Here is a 14,741-nt window from a genome sequence, read left to right as displayed (position 1 = left end):
AACACCAATGACGATGAATCTTGTTCATGCATCATGATGATGAGGATGAGTATCATCCACAAAGTGGTTTCGTTTGTTGTTTCCATAGCCACCAAATCTTGAGACAAGGCGATAAGGAAAGGTTAATGGTTATGGAATCCACAGCATCCATTTGCAGCAACAGCAGAGGAATACCCTTCTTCTGCCATTCTTCTTCTTCTTCTTCGGAAAGAAACTATTTGTCACCTTTGATTGTCAAATCCATGGCTACTCAGAAGCCCCTTCCATTAGTCTCTAAAACTGTTTCTTCTAGAAAGGTTAGTCTACCTTATTTTATTTTTTCATTTTGAATATTGGATCATAGTCTAAACTTCATTTCTTTTTGCCCTATCAACTAATTAAGTTGATTGTCATGAAATTTTAGCTATGGAAACAGAACAATTAGTTATAAGTAAGTGAACTTAGGAGTTTCTGTTGGCAACAAAAAAAAAGAGTTGGATAACGTTGCAGTGATAATTAAGTCTTAAAACATTCTTTAATGTTGTTTAAACCTATTCTATATCACAGAGACATGGAATTCAGTTTTTATGAGGATTATTTTGGATAATGTTTTAGCCTTTTAGGTGAGTTAAGCTCCAAATAGTCCCACAGACTCATCATGTGTACTAAAATAATCATCGATTCCAATTGCGCTATGGGACTTAGAACCCCTAAAATAAGACATGATTTGGAACATGTCCTTAGAGCTGCATTTGTTTTCTCTGGGACTAAGAATAGTACTGACACCGGGAGACTAAGATTAAATAGTGTTTAGTGATTATAGGTTAGAACTAAAATCTCAGTTTCCACATAAAATTTTAGTTCTTTAATATTTTTAGAAAGTAAGAATATAAGAGACTGAATTTTTTTAGAGATAAGGACTGAAATTTTTATAATATTTCTTTCTAGAAATACTATCATATAACTTTTTAAATTTCAAACTTACCTCTCAATCTCTATATTTATTTTAAACTAAATATGATATTGAGACATAATTCAGTCTATTTTACATCAAACACAATACTTAGTCTGTGTCTCCTGTCTCTTAGTCTCAGTTTCTTTTCCGAACGCAACCTAAATGCACGCACACAATTTAAAATAGAGAAGATTTAAATAGTAAAACCATTTTAATAGAAATGATCAAAATCAATTGAAATTATTAAGATAATAATATTGAAAAATTCGAGTTAAATGGAGATTTTATCTATCTTGTGCACAGAATTCAACTGTGTTCCCAATTGGTGAACAACCACGGAGCAGCCCGGCGACAAGCTCGCCTCCGGTAAAGCTCCTAACAAGAATGGAGCAGCTAAGGCTTCTAAGCAAAGCAGAGAAAGCAGGGCTTCTGTCTGCAGCAGAGAATTTGGGGTTCTCCCTCTCGAAAATCGAGCAGCTTGGTCTCCTCTCAAAGGCAGAGGAGTTTGGAGTGTTGTCTGCTGCCACTGATCCCGGAACACCAGGGACACTCTTAACACTCAGCCTTGGTTTGCTTCTCTTGGGACCTTTCTTTGTTTACCTTGTGCCTGAAGACAACCTCGGCGAGGTGGCCGCACAGCTCGCAGTCGCCCTCATATGTGTCCTAGGTGGCTCTGCTGCTTTTGCTGCATCAAATTTTGTATCCAATTTACAAAAATCTAAATGAATTTGATAACCTTTGACACTGGATTTCTCTTCCAATGTGCTAACTCTATTTATAATCTTAAGCCAAGTTTTCTGATAGCTGAGTTAGTCTAAAACTACCATTAGCATGCTTCAAATCAATCTGCAACCACATGCAGTGATCCTATCTTCCAACTTCCATGAATGCCTTCTTAATGCAAGAATCAATGAATCATCTTCATCTTTATTTAACGTGTATTCTCTTGTATTGAGCCCATATTAACGAGTTCATTTTATTTTTGTGTGTGCATAGCATTTTCTGCGTCAAAACTCATGATTACTACCAATTGTAAAAGAGTGTACACCCATATATTTAATACTAGCTATAGAATACAAGTGTTGTTCTTTTTCTATCAGAAAAAAAAATGCTCACATGAATGAATTAATTCATGAGTTAAGTCACAAAGTAATTTCGAAAATTAATTGAGTACACTAAAATAGTCTTCAAATTTCAATTGCATTAATTATATTCTTGACAAAAGTACATTATATTAATTTCTCAACCTTTTTTCATCAATTGCTCATCATGTCATTAGAGATTAACGTGATCAATTTCTGTCATTTCAAAAATATAATTAGTGTAATTAGAATTTTAAAAACATTTTGGAGTTTAACTCCTTAATACTAATGATGAAATTTCAAACTGAGACCTAATGAATATGGCATACATTGACAGCAAAACCCTAAAAAAGAATTAAGGTGCTCTTAAGATAGCATAACTATTCATTATCTCTATATAAAAGTGCAAACTAGTATTACTTTTGGTGAAGGTAAATAAATACATACACCATTACGATTACACACTCTTAAAACTTTTGGGGCGTAGTGTCATTCTCAGTTCTCGCACCAAAAGAAGCAACTCGTCTGGTGTGGTAAAATTGATAATCAAAGTTTTCTAAGGTTCAGAGTGTGACGAAATAATTAAAAGGTGTGGAGCCTGGACCATAGTAGTAGCTTCATCCACACTGAACATAAAACTTTCATTATTCTTTTTTCTTTTTTTTTTTTTTCCATTTGCACGCCATATAAATTGGACCACATACATCCACATTACTCTATTTTTCTTCCTTTTCCCTTTATATCATTTATTTATATTTATAATGTCATCCTAATTTTTTTTCAGAAAATTGCTATATATAGTTTTTTTATTTTTCATAGTATCTTACTACTATCTTTCGATCTATAAGGATAAAATCTAATTCGTCACATTTTTTTTTTTAAATTTATTATTAACCAATAGATTATTATATATATAAGAAGAAATTCAAATTTTTGACACTTACTTAAATAGATAATAAATTAATTATTTGACCAACTTAAGTAGGTTCTATTGTATAATTTTTTTTCTATATAGAAAAAAAAAAATTTTAAATAAAAATAGTTATTTTTCCATCTTTTTGTCTACAAAAAAATAATATTTTAAAAATATTATTTATATATTAAAATTAGCTGTTATATATTTATATATAAATATATATAATTTAATTTATTTTTAATATATATATATATATATATATATATATATATTGTATTTTAATTAATATTTTATATTAATAATTAATTTTGGTGGCTGATTTTAATATACATATATCATAGTAATTTACATTTACAACCAACCATAATAAGAAAAGATTGTTTTGAAGCAAAATGTTCCATAAAGTTTTTTTTTTTTTTTTTTTTGGTATTTAATGTTGCATAAAGTTTGTTAGATTGCGCATGCATATAGCTAAAGTGACTTTGGTCATCAAAATTTCTGAGAAATTGGTTGGTCAAAAGTCAAAAGTCAAAAGTCAAAAAGTCAAATTTTCAGTGAAAACTAAGGGATTCCTAAATGAGGCCCAGCCAATCAGATTCTTGTAATGTTATTTTTGTGGCCAACGGGCCTTGTACTGTTCAATGGAAGCTGAGAGGGCCTTCAACAATAATGAATAGAATATTTTGAGTACATTCCAAGTTTCTCATTTTCAGCCATACTTATACTAAACATGCACTATGAAAAAGGGAGATACGAAAATAATTAGCAATTAAATCTTTAACGTATTTTTTACTTTGCAGTTTTGTGTTTGATTTTCACTCTCCTTTTTTGCTTACTATTTTAACAAAAAGTTGATTAACAAAGGGTTTATCTTAGAAACTTGAAAGTGGTTAAGTCTTTAATTTGTTGAAAAGAGTAAAATTTTGAAAAAAGAAACTATTATTTTTGTATTATTAACTAATGTGTTCGACAAAATTCATTAACAAACCGTATTCATCATTTTGGAAGAAGACCTCAATAAAAAAGCATAATGCAAAATTGCAAATATAAATGTATCATCTATCTTATGTGTGTTCATTAAAATTAATTACTCGTATAGAATATATTTTAAAATATAAATAAATTTATAATAATTTATTTAATAGTTAATTTTTTATGTATACATATAAATTTTTTATGAAGTTATTAATTAGTCTATTCATAAACTTAAAAGAACTCAAATTCAATCTATTCTTAGATAAGAAAATAAACAATGAAATAATAAAAAATTAACAACTTTTACAAAAAGACCTAAATTAAATATAAGTTCATCTCTTATTTCAAGATGTTAAAACTGATTATCGAAATATATGTTATATTTGGTTGAGAGAATAATGATGGTAAGATCAGCAAAGCTAAGCTATTTATAGTAATACTAAGGAAACAATAAATATATAGTATCTAAAATTACATATTTATTATATTTAATATTATATATTTATTTCAGAAATAATTAATGAATATAAAATCAAATAATTTTAAATTGATTTAGGTTGATTTTTGTTATCTCCTAAATATTATTAGCCATTTAAAGGCCAATCAACAAAAGCAAGAATTAAATCAAGAATAAACTACTAAAAATGCATTCATATGATTTTGACGTTGATAAAAACACGAGTAAAGTATCGTTTTTGTCTCTAACGTTTGGGGTAAGTTTTAAAGTTGTCTCTAACATTTTAATCGCCCTATTTAAGTTCCTAATGTTTTAAAATTAACTCAATGTTGTCCTACCATTAGGGATCCGTTAACAGGACAAAATTGAGACGATTTTAAAACGTTAGGGACTTAAATAGGACGAAAACGTTGGGAACAAAAACGATACATAGAAATAAATTTTAATTTTATCATTCAATAATATCAATTTTTTACTGTACATAATATTTAATTATTTTTTAATCACATCTAAATAAATTACACTTAATCACATTACTTTAATTCTAAATAAATTTATTTTTTGATAATGTTATACTTAAAATTATATATAAGTTAATATATATATTATTTAATTTATTTTTAATATATATTTTATATTTTAATATGTATAAATAACTCATTTAACACCACTAATTTTTTATATACACTTAACATAATTAATACAAATAAACTTATTTCAAATTCTCCAAGAAGTGCTCTGCCTCCCAAAGAAAAGTTGTCTACAATAATGTAAGATCTGAAGCACAAAATAACAGAGAATAATTATTTGCGGGTGAAACAATGTTAAAAGCTAAAATTATAATTTTAAATAATTATTTGTATAACTACATAAAATTGTAAATCTAAAATTGTGAGTCAGTATTTTTATTACCCCAACATCGCTAATCCTAAGAAATATAACAAAAAAATATTTAAAATATTAAATTAAAAAATGAACTTTGTAAAACTTTTAAAATTTTTTAAGACAGAAAAACATACTTCTAAACTTTCGAAAATTTTATTCTCCACCCCCTTAATTTTATTCTCCAGCTTGTCCCAGTGAAGAGTGTCCCATTCCAACTGCACCCTTCTTCCAAATGTCTTACAAGTAATTAAGATGGCAGTAATAAGCATTTAATTATCTGCTAAACTTATAGTAATAATGTAATAGTAATATTTGACTATGTACTATACTTCTCAACGTTTTTTCACCCTGACACACTGTTCATCTTCTCTAGGGTTTGCTGCTGCTGTCTCTTTTGCTCAGTTTACCCTTTTTGCACAGTGCAATAACTCCTTCTTCAGCATGTGACATATATGTATATATAGAAATTCTCTGGATAAAATCAAGATAGAAAATGCAAATCAAACATCTTCAATCTATTCACACACACAGAAAAAAAAAAAAAGACACTAGCTCACTAACAAATAGATTCATCATCTTTTCTCTTTCAATATATATATATAAATATGAGTTTAATTTTGATGTACTTACAATGTAAAGTATTTTATATAATTGTATAATTATGTCTGTTTTTTAAGATGAGTATTTATGTAATCAATATAAAAGGTAGCTATTTTTATTAGGTGACATTATATAATTTGATGTATATGTAAAATTACTTTATAGTGACAATACATTAAAATTAAATTCTATATATATTATGGTAAAGTATATTTTTTTAGCTTTGAAGTTTATCAAAAATTTTAAAAATATCATTAAATTTTGTTTTATTTTAATTTTATCTTTAAAATTTTCGATTTGAATCAAATATACCTGTGACAGAAAATTTTTCAAAAAGCTTAGGACCAATCTAGTAATAATAATGATACATGTGTCTAATTTACTTGTGTTAAAGGTTGTTCTTGTTAAATTGTTGTTAAATTATCCTAAATTTTTTGAAAAATTAGTCGTTAGGAATATATTTGATACAAATCGAAGATTTTTGGGATAAAATTGAAACAAAATAAAACTCAGGGATATTTTTAAAATTTTTAATAAACTTCAAGGATAAAAAATATATTTTATCCTATATATTAATTTTTATTTTATTTTGTATTTAATTTTTATTAATTTGCTAATTGCATTTAATCAATTTAAATTTCTTAATAAATGCAATAATGACACATATCCTAAACCTGTTAGATACAAAGTCATTTATGTACTTTTACTTAATAATCTAAAATTTTAGAATAATAAATTTTGAACATATGATATATATAACTTGTTTTTGTACGAGAGGTCGTATTAAGTTTATGGTTATTTATGTACTTTTACTTAATCGCTTAAAATTTTGGAAAATTATTTTATGGTACATCTAATAAAATTACTAATGTGTAGTTTTAAAAAGTGCTTTAAGCTTCTCTAAAAATACCGGTTTGACTATATTAACCAAAAAATATCCAATAAATCAATTTGGTTTAAAATAAAAAAAAAGTAGTTGTCACTGAATAAGTAAAAAAAAAAAAATCGATAAAAATTAATTAATCGGTTGAACTGCTCTAATTTTTTACGTTAACGATTTAAGATATAATAAAATACATTTTTTTTTAAAATATTATATACGATTCAATTCTAATTAAATTATGATTGACTTTTTAAATCTTTCAAACTTTTAATTTATGTGGATTCAGTTTTTTTTTTCAGCTTTTAATTTCGTATATAAATTTTCTTCAAAACTAGAGGATCGGAGACGGATGATGAGGTTGTATTGTATATATTAAATCAATAATATTAGAAAGACATAAAAAAAAAAAAAAGTCAGAATTTGTCTTATTTAGTATTCATTAATTGTCATAACAATTAATAAATATTAAATAAGATAAATTATGACTATTTTTTTTTTTTTTGTTATCAAATATTTTTTATAAATAATGTGGCCAAATTTTAGGAGAGAAGATGAATGTAATTTAATTGTGATTAAACTTAGCCGAGAATAATTGATTATAGCTAGGCATGCATGCAGCAACGTTGATTTAATTAAATTGGATTGAATGATTTTCACCAGGGATAATTAAGAAGATATAATATGCTCAACTCCCCAACCGACAATGGGAATTTATTTGTTACACTCAAAATGAAAATGAAAATGATGAATCCTTCTATCTCTTTTGACAACTAATGCGGATCACATTAAATAACTGGGTCACATGTGTTTTAGTTATTACAGTGAGTGATGGTGATGGTGTATATGAATAATAACATACATATAAATAAACAATTCATTCAATTTAGACAAGGTATAAATAACTACTCATTCATCACACTACTAGCTTCTTCACAACCATCAGTGCTATAGTAATGATATGGCGTTTTCATTTTGCATCTTTCATGAAAAAAGTAATAAAATTCGTAGTACATGAAAGGAAAATTCGTCTCTACTTTTTTCCCCCTCTGCTCAACATTTATGTATAGCAAGCATTAATTTGGATATGTTGAGATTGATTCTACTCATCATTTTTATCAACTCCCTAGTACCATTGAAACCCACCATCAATATTCTTTTTTCATTTTTCACATATTCACATTTATTTAATTACCATTTTCTTTAATTTTATGAAATTTAATTACCACGGTAATTAAATTGAAAAATAGGATTGTGTTTTTTGGATATGCTTGCATAATTTTAATTAATTTGTACATACATCTAGATTACTATAAACATTAATTAAAAGTAAAGTTTAATCTGTTTTATTTTGAACTTTTAATCAAACCCAAATTTGAGCATTATTATTTGAAAAATATTTTTCTTTTTTCCCCCCATGATAGATGATAGGACATACACATGGTGTTATGCTTTTACTACATTCTAATTGATCCTAATTATATTCTAACATACATTATTACTGTATAATAATATAAATAATTGTACGTTCTACATCCCTGCTTTTTTAGTAATTTTTTGTTCATACAGAGGTTACTTGTTTTATACAATTCAAAATAAATGATATTATCATGTTTTCACCTAATAAAATATTCCAATTAACATAAATAATTGATGATTATATTAAATAATAAATTAAATTAAATACTATACAAATTAATGATTACTTATTAAATTAAAATAAATTTAACCTTGCATTTTTTCTAAACACATACATTATTGCTATTATGATTAAAGAAATTTTATTTATTAAAAATAACGCCATTTAAACAATTATATAAATATGAAATCAGAATTTTGACAAAATTAGGAATGAATGATCTAGTAGTTATGTTTGCACTTTGCACTTTGTACAATGAGCAGAGATTATGAGCTATATATTAAAAAGAGACCAAACTAGCCCGTTCAAGAATGCCAAAATAAAGATGTTACAAGCAGCACTTTTCAATTATATTTTGGATTTGGATTGCTAACATATTTAAGCTTAAATATTTCATAACAATAATAATATATATATAAGGAATCAATTTTTAATTACATAATATTAACTATTTTTTTACAGTAAATCCTTATTTCTAGGAATTTTATGATTTAGAATTAGAATTTAAAATTTATAATTTAGAGTTTAAGATTTAGTATTTAGAATTTAAGATAAAATTAAAAAAAATTAAAAAGAATTAATTAATATTGAATGAAAAATATTTAGTTCATTAGTTGTTCAAAAATAATTGAAAAAGGAGTAGAAATTAACAGACCACAATAATTAGCTTGGTGCTTCATATATTACAAAAGAACATGAATATATAGGGAATCCACTTTTAATTAATTAATATTTTAAAAAATTATAAATATTAGAGACAAAAGTATATTTTATTCAATTAATTAATATTTATTAATTTTTTATCTTCTATAAAATTATTTTTTAATTCTAAATTGTTGAAGGATTTAGAATTTAGGATAAAAAAGTAATTTCAAAAATTTGGCTGATATTATTTTAAAAAAGGTTAGCTCCATAGTTAAACTAATTTAAAAAGTGCAATGCAATATGAATTATGGTGGAATAATGATTAATTAAATTAAAGTACTTGGAACTATTATTAATATTTAATCTAGCTGTATTTGGGAAAAAAAATTTTACAAATGACCATATTGTATTCTTTTAAAAATTTAATGATATTATTATGAAACTAACTCATTATTCTAAAAGTTCAAATTATTCCATAAAAACATATGAAGAATTATATATCTAATAGATACGATAAATAATGCAACTTCAAAGGCATTTAATATGGGTAACATATCCAGTTGTTGATGGATTTTCATAATATTACTTTGTTTGGTCGAATTATATTATTGGTAATCTAAAATTTAATATAATCTAAATTTCTTTTTGAATGGTAATTTGTATTATCTGTGTTAGGAGTTATAAGGCAACAAGTTAACTCAGTCTTTCAATTCTATTTTAGTAGTTTTTTTTTTTTTTTTGTAGTTAATTTTGTTAATTCTATTTTTCTGTTAAAGTTGGTTAGTGTGGGTCTTAACTGACTTAGCAGCAGCTTCTAGTCACTTCTATAGTTTGTTATAGTTAGTTAGCTTAGTATATGAGTCAAGTCAGTGTTAGTTGGCTAGCTATGTACATATAAATTGTAATTCCTCACATGTTGTAACTCAATTGCTTAGTTGAATGCAATTTCACACTTTCTCAGTTTCTTCTCTTTACTCCTTTCTCTCTGAACTTCTCCTCTGAGGCCCGGTACCTTTCATGGTATCAGAGCCTCCAAGCTTCGCTGCTTATTCAACAATGGTGCAAAGATTCATAGCAACTCCTATATCGATGAAACTGGATGAGGACAATTTCCTGCAATGGAAGGATCAAGCAATCTCAACAATAGAAGGGAACGATATGCTGAGCCACGTCACAGGAAGAGGAATTTCTCCATAGTTTGTGCAATCGAATGATGGAACAGATACTGTAGTGAATCCAGATTATCAACAATGGAAGAGGCAGGATGCATGCACTTCTCAAATCTTGGTTACTGGCTTCGATGAGTAAGCCGTTCACTACAAGGATGGTAGGGTGTGTGTTTACACATCAAGTGTGAAAAAGGTTAGAGGATCATTTCTCCTCTCAAATCAAGGCTAAGGTGATGTAATTGAAGAACAAGCTCAGCACGTTCCAAATTGGAGGATCTGTGACTGAGTACGTTTTGATGATTAAAGGCAGAATTGATGCTTTGGCATCCGTAGGAGAGTTAGTAAAGGAAAGTGATCATGTAAACGCAATCTTACATGGATTACCTGAAGAATATTCTTCAATATATATGTATGTGCTTGCAAGATCGGAGAGCATAACTGTTGCTGAACTGGAAGCATTGTTGCTAGCTCATGAAAGCATGCTGGCAAAATTCAGAAAACCAGAGGCGTTCGTGCAAGCAAACATAGCTCAATTCGGAGGATACTATCAACAAATGCAAGGAAGAAGATGAGGATTCAGAGGAAGAGGAGGAAGAATGCACAGAGACGGTAGAAATTTCTCCAATGAAAGAAGAATGATGCAAGAATCTGATATGAACAAACAGTTCACAAGTGATGGTCAGTTCGTGAATGGAAGAAGACAATCCAACAGAGGAGGCAGAATGTACAATTCAAGAAGCTATGAATATGACAGGCCACAGTGTCAGCTGTGCAATAAATTCGGCCACACTGCAAGGACTTGCTGGTACAGATACAATGAGAATCAATATGAAGAAGAAGGTTATGGTGGAGAAGGTTACAACAATGTTAGCCACAGTTAGGACACTCAACCGCAAGCAAATCTCTGCAATCTAATAGCAACATCAGCAACAATTCAGGACTCCAATTGGTATCCTGACTCAGGAGCTACACATCACATGACACATGATGAGAAGAATCTGATGGAGAAGGAAGAATACTGTGGAAATGAGCAAGTAGTAGTTGGCAATGGAACAAGTTTGCATATCTCTTTTGTTGGAAATTCTTATTTCCAGACTGACTTGTGCTCTAAGCTACTGCACATGAGAAACTTGTTGTGTGTGCCTGAAATTACAAAGAATCTAATGAGTGTGCATCAATTGTGCTGTGATAATCAAATTTTTTTTAAATTTCATGATGATAGGTGCTATGTAAAGAGTAAAGACAATGAGAAGATTGTGCTTCAAGGCACTGTGGAAAAAGGCCTCTATAGATTTCCTAGTATTAACAAGCTGCAAGCACCAGTTAGTTATGCTGCTGCATATGCTATTGCAGTAAGTAATAACAATAAAAATGATTCCCTTATTTGGCATGCTAGGCTAGGACACCCTAACCATGCTGTATTGTCAAAAGTACTAAAAGTCTGTAAGCTCTCAACTATACCAATCAAAATAAATTGCTCAGCCTGTTGTATTGGCAAGTCTCATCAGCTCCCTTTCCCTTCCTCACAAACTGAGTACACACACCCCTTAGACCTTGTATACTTAGACATTTGGGGCCCTGCCCCAGTGACAAATAGCAATGAAAACTGGTATTATGTTAATTTTATTGATGCTTTTTCAAAATACACTTGGCTTTATCTAATTAAGTCCAGAGCTCAATTAAAAATAGTCTTTGAAAATTTCCAACAAAAAGTTGAATTGCAGTTAAACACTAAGTTTAAAATGTTGCAAAGTGATAATGCAGTCGAGTATAAAAGTCTGTCAAAGATTCTGCAGGTTAAAGGAGTTCAGCACAGGTTTGCTTGCCCTCACGTTCACCAACAAAATGGCTCTACTGAAAGAAAACACAGGCATGTGGTAGAAATGGGACTCACCTTATTGGCAGGAGCTTCAGTGCCTATAAGGTTCTGGGGAGAAGCCTTTTGCTCAGCAGCAAAACTAATCAACATCCTTCAAACACCAGTTCTAAATAGTGTATCTCCAGCTGAGAAACTGCTTGGCAAGCAACCCTCATATGACCAACTCAGAGTGTTTGGATGCCTATGCTTTTCACATCAGAGACCATATAACAAGCATAAACTGGACTTTAGGTCCTCTCCTTGCACATTCTTTGGGTATGGAACTAATCAGAAAGGCTATAAATGCCTTACTCAACAGGAAAAGGTCATCATCACACCAAATGTGGTGTTGTTTGAAGATCAATTTCTATTTCAACAAGCTAGTCAAAGTCTCAAGACAGCAATAGCCTCAGCTCCTCAACACTCAATTCCAACAATTCCAAGACTCTCAGCGTCTACTCAAGCTCTTCCTGCTAACCACCAACCCCAATCTACCTTGTCCCAACATAATACCTCAAACAATCTCTTTCAGTCCACCCCACCTCATAATAGTTCCCTGAACACTTCAGCACAAGTGCCTTTACATCAGTTAAGCAACCAACAACAACCTTCAACAACTATCAACCCTGCTTCCCTATAGTCACTACACTCTTCTAGCAGCCTGCAAGAAATCACAGTACCAGTAGCAACTTCTTCAGTCCCAACTCCTATTCCTATCAATGACATTGAAATTGTTCTCCCCCTAATTAACCCTGAACCTAGAAATATTGAACTCACCCAAAACACTCATCCAATGATGACTAGAGGCAAAGCAGTAATTGTCAAGCCAAAGCTGTTCTTAGCAAGTGTAGAGCCAAGGAATGTTAAACAAGCACTCAAATTCCCTGAGTGGAAGGCAGCAATAGATCTGGAGTATGAGGCCCTACTCAGGAACAATACATGGAAGCTGGTTAAGCTCCCACCCGATAGAGAGGCAATTGGAAGTAAATGGGTGTTTAGGATTAAGTATAATGCAGATGGTTCACTTCAGAAGCACAAAGCCAGGTTGGTTGCTCAAGGCTTTGCTCAAAAACCAGGTTTTGACTTCATAGAAACCTACAGTCCAGTTGTTAAGCCCACCTCTATTAGACTGCTGCTTTCAGTCGCACTATCAAAGTCCTGGACAATAAGACAATTAGATGTAAACAATGCCTTCCTGCATGGTGATTTAGTTGAGGAAGTATATATGAGGCAGCCCCAAGGATATGAGCAAGGAGATCCTTCATTAGTATGCAAACTTAACAAAGCTTTGTACGGCTTGAAACAAGCGCCCAGGGAGTGGTACTATAAGCTTGCAAATGGGTTAAAGGAACTAGGATTTGCAGCTACAAAATCTGACATAGTAGTGTTCACTCGTGATACAAATCACTTAAAAACATATGTCCTGGTATATGTAGATGATATCATTGTAACAGGTGAATGTGATAACTCTATTAAGGAAGTAATCAAACAGTTGAATAGTAAGTTTGCTCTAAAAGACCTAGGTGATCTGCACTACTTTCTTGGCATTCAAGCTACAAAGACTAAGAGTGGAGGCTTAGTGTTTACTCAGCAGAAATACATTGAAGAGGTAATGAAGAAGGTTGGTATGGTGGGATGCACAGCGGCACAGCTTGTCATACTCCTCTTCCCTCTACAACAAAAATCTCTACTCTTGGAGGGTCAAACTTCCATGATCCAAGTCTATATCATTCTGTCATTGGGAGCTTGCAATACCTAACCATTATCAGGCCTGAAATCAGCTTCTATGTCAATAAACTTGCTCAGTTTGTTTAATCTCCTCTGGATTCACACTGGAAAATGGTGAAACATGTGCTGAGGTACCTAAATAGTACTGCATATCATGGCTTGCACCTCAAGAAGGACTCTGAAATGAACACTGCTATGAAGATCACTGCTTACAGTGATTCTGACTGGGCTGGTGACCCCGATGATAGAGAGACAACCACTGGATATTGTGTGTTTTTTGGCTGAAATCTGGTGTCCTGGGCTTCGAAGAAGCAAACAGCTGTAGCCAGGTCCAGTACTGAGGCCGAGTACAGGAGTATGACAAAGATAGTGGCAGAGTTAGTATGGATAAGGAACCTAATGGCTGAATTAAAGCTAGCTATCTCTGAAGCACCAATGATGTATTGTGACAATTTGAGTGTTGTATTGTTGGCAGTAAATCCAATCCTACATTCCAAGTCAAAACATTTCGAAATAGACCTCCATTTCGTTAGAGATCATGTCAACAACAAGGAAGTTCAAGTGAGTCATATCCCAGGCTCAGTGCAAGTGGCCGATATCTTCAAAAAAGCAATACTCTCTGAGACTTTTCTACACTTTTGAATCAGGCTGAACATTTGTGATCAACAAGCAATTGCAAGTGCTCAAGAAAGGAAAAACTAAAGATGATATTAGGAGTTATAAGGCAGCAAGTTAACTCAGTCTCTCAGTTCTGTTTCAATAGCTTTCCCTCCTTGTAGTTAATTCTGTTAATTCTGTTTTTCTGTTAAAGTTGGTTAGTGTGGGCTCTAGCTGACTCAGCAGCAGTTTCTAGTCACTTCTATAGTTTATTGCAGTTAGTTAGCTTAGTGTATGAGTCAAGTCAGTGTTAGTTAGCTAGCTATGTACATATAAATTGCAATTCCTCACATGCTGTAACTCAGTTGCTTAGTTG

The 14,741-nt window shown here is 30.5% G+C and overlaps 1 protein-coding gene across 1 annotated transcript; it reads left to right on the top strand.

Moving 5' to 3' along the window:
* Positions 1–1,737, top strand: LOC107624188 (wiskott-aldrich syndrome family protein, putative (DUF1118)). The gene is made up of 2 exons (XM_016326668.3): positions 1–296; positions 1,238–1,737. Exons 1-2 carry the CDS (start codon positions 27–29, stop codon positions 1,658–1,660), a joined length of 693 nt encoding a protein of 230 aa, XP_016182154.1. The 5' UTR covers positions 1–26; the 3' UTR covers positions 1,661–1,737.
* Positions 1,738–14,741: the final 13,004 nt, after the last annotated feature.

Source organism: Arachis ipaensis, chromosome B10 (assembly GCF_059453495.1).
Source record: "Arachis ipaensis isolate K30076 ecotype BB chromosome B10, ASM5945349v1, whole genome shotgun sequence".
Lineage (NCBI taxonomy): Eukaryota > Viridiplantae > Streptophyta > Magnoliopsida > Fabales > Fabaceae > Arachis > Arachis ipaensis.
This window is presented reverse-complemented; position numbering and strand designations above follow the sequence as displayed.

What these genes read in the sequence shown, in the direction of transcription:
- LOC107624188 (XM_016326668.3), top strand. Translation starts at nt 27, where the DNA reads ATGCATCATGATGATGAGGATGAGTATCATCCACAAAGTGGTTTCGTT. An exon ending in AAACTGTTTCTTCTAGAAAG is followed by an intron (nt 297 to 1,237) that starts GTTAGTCTACCT and finishes TCTTGTGCACAG; the next exon opens with AATTCAACTGTGTTCCCAAT.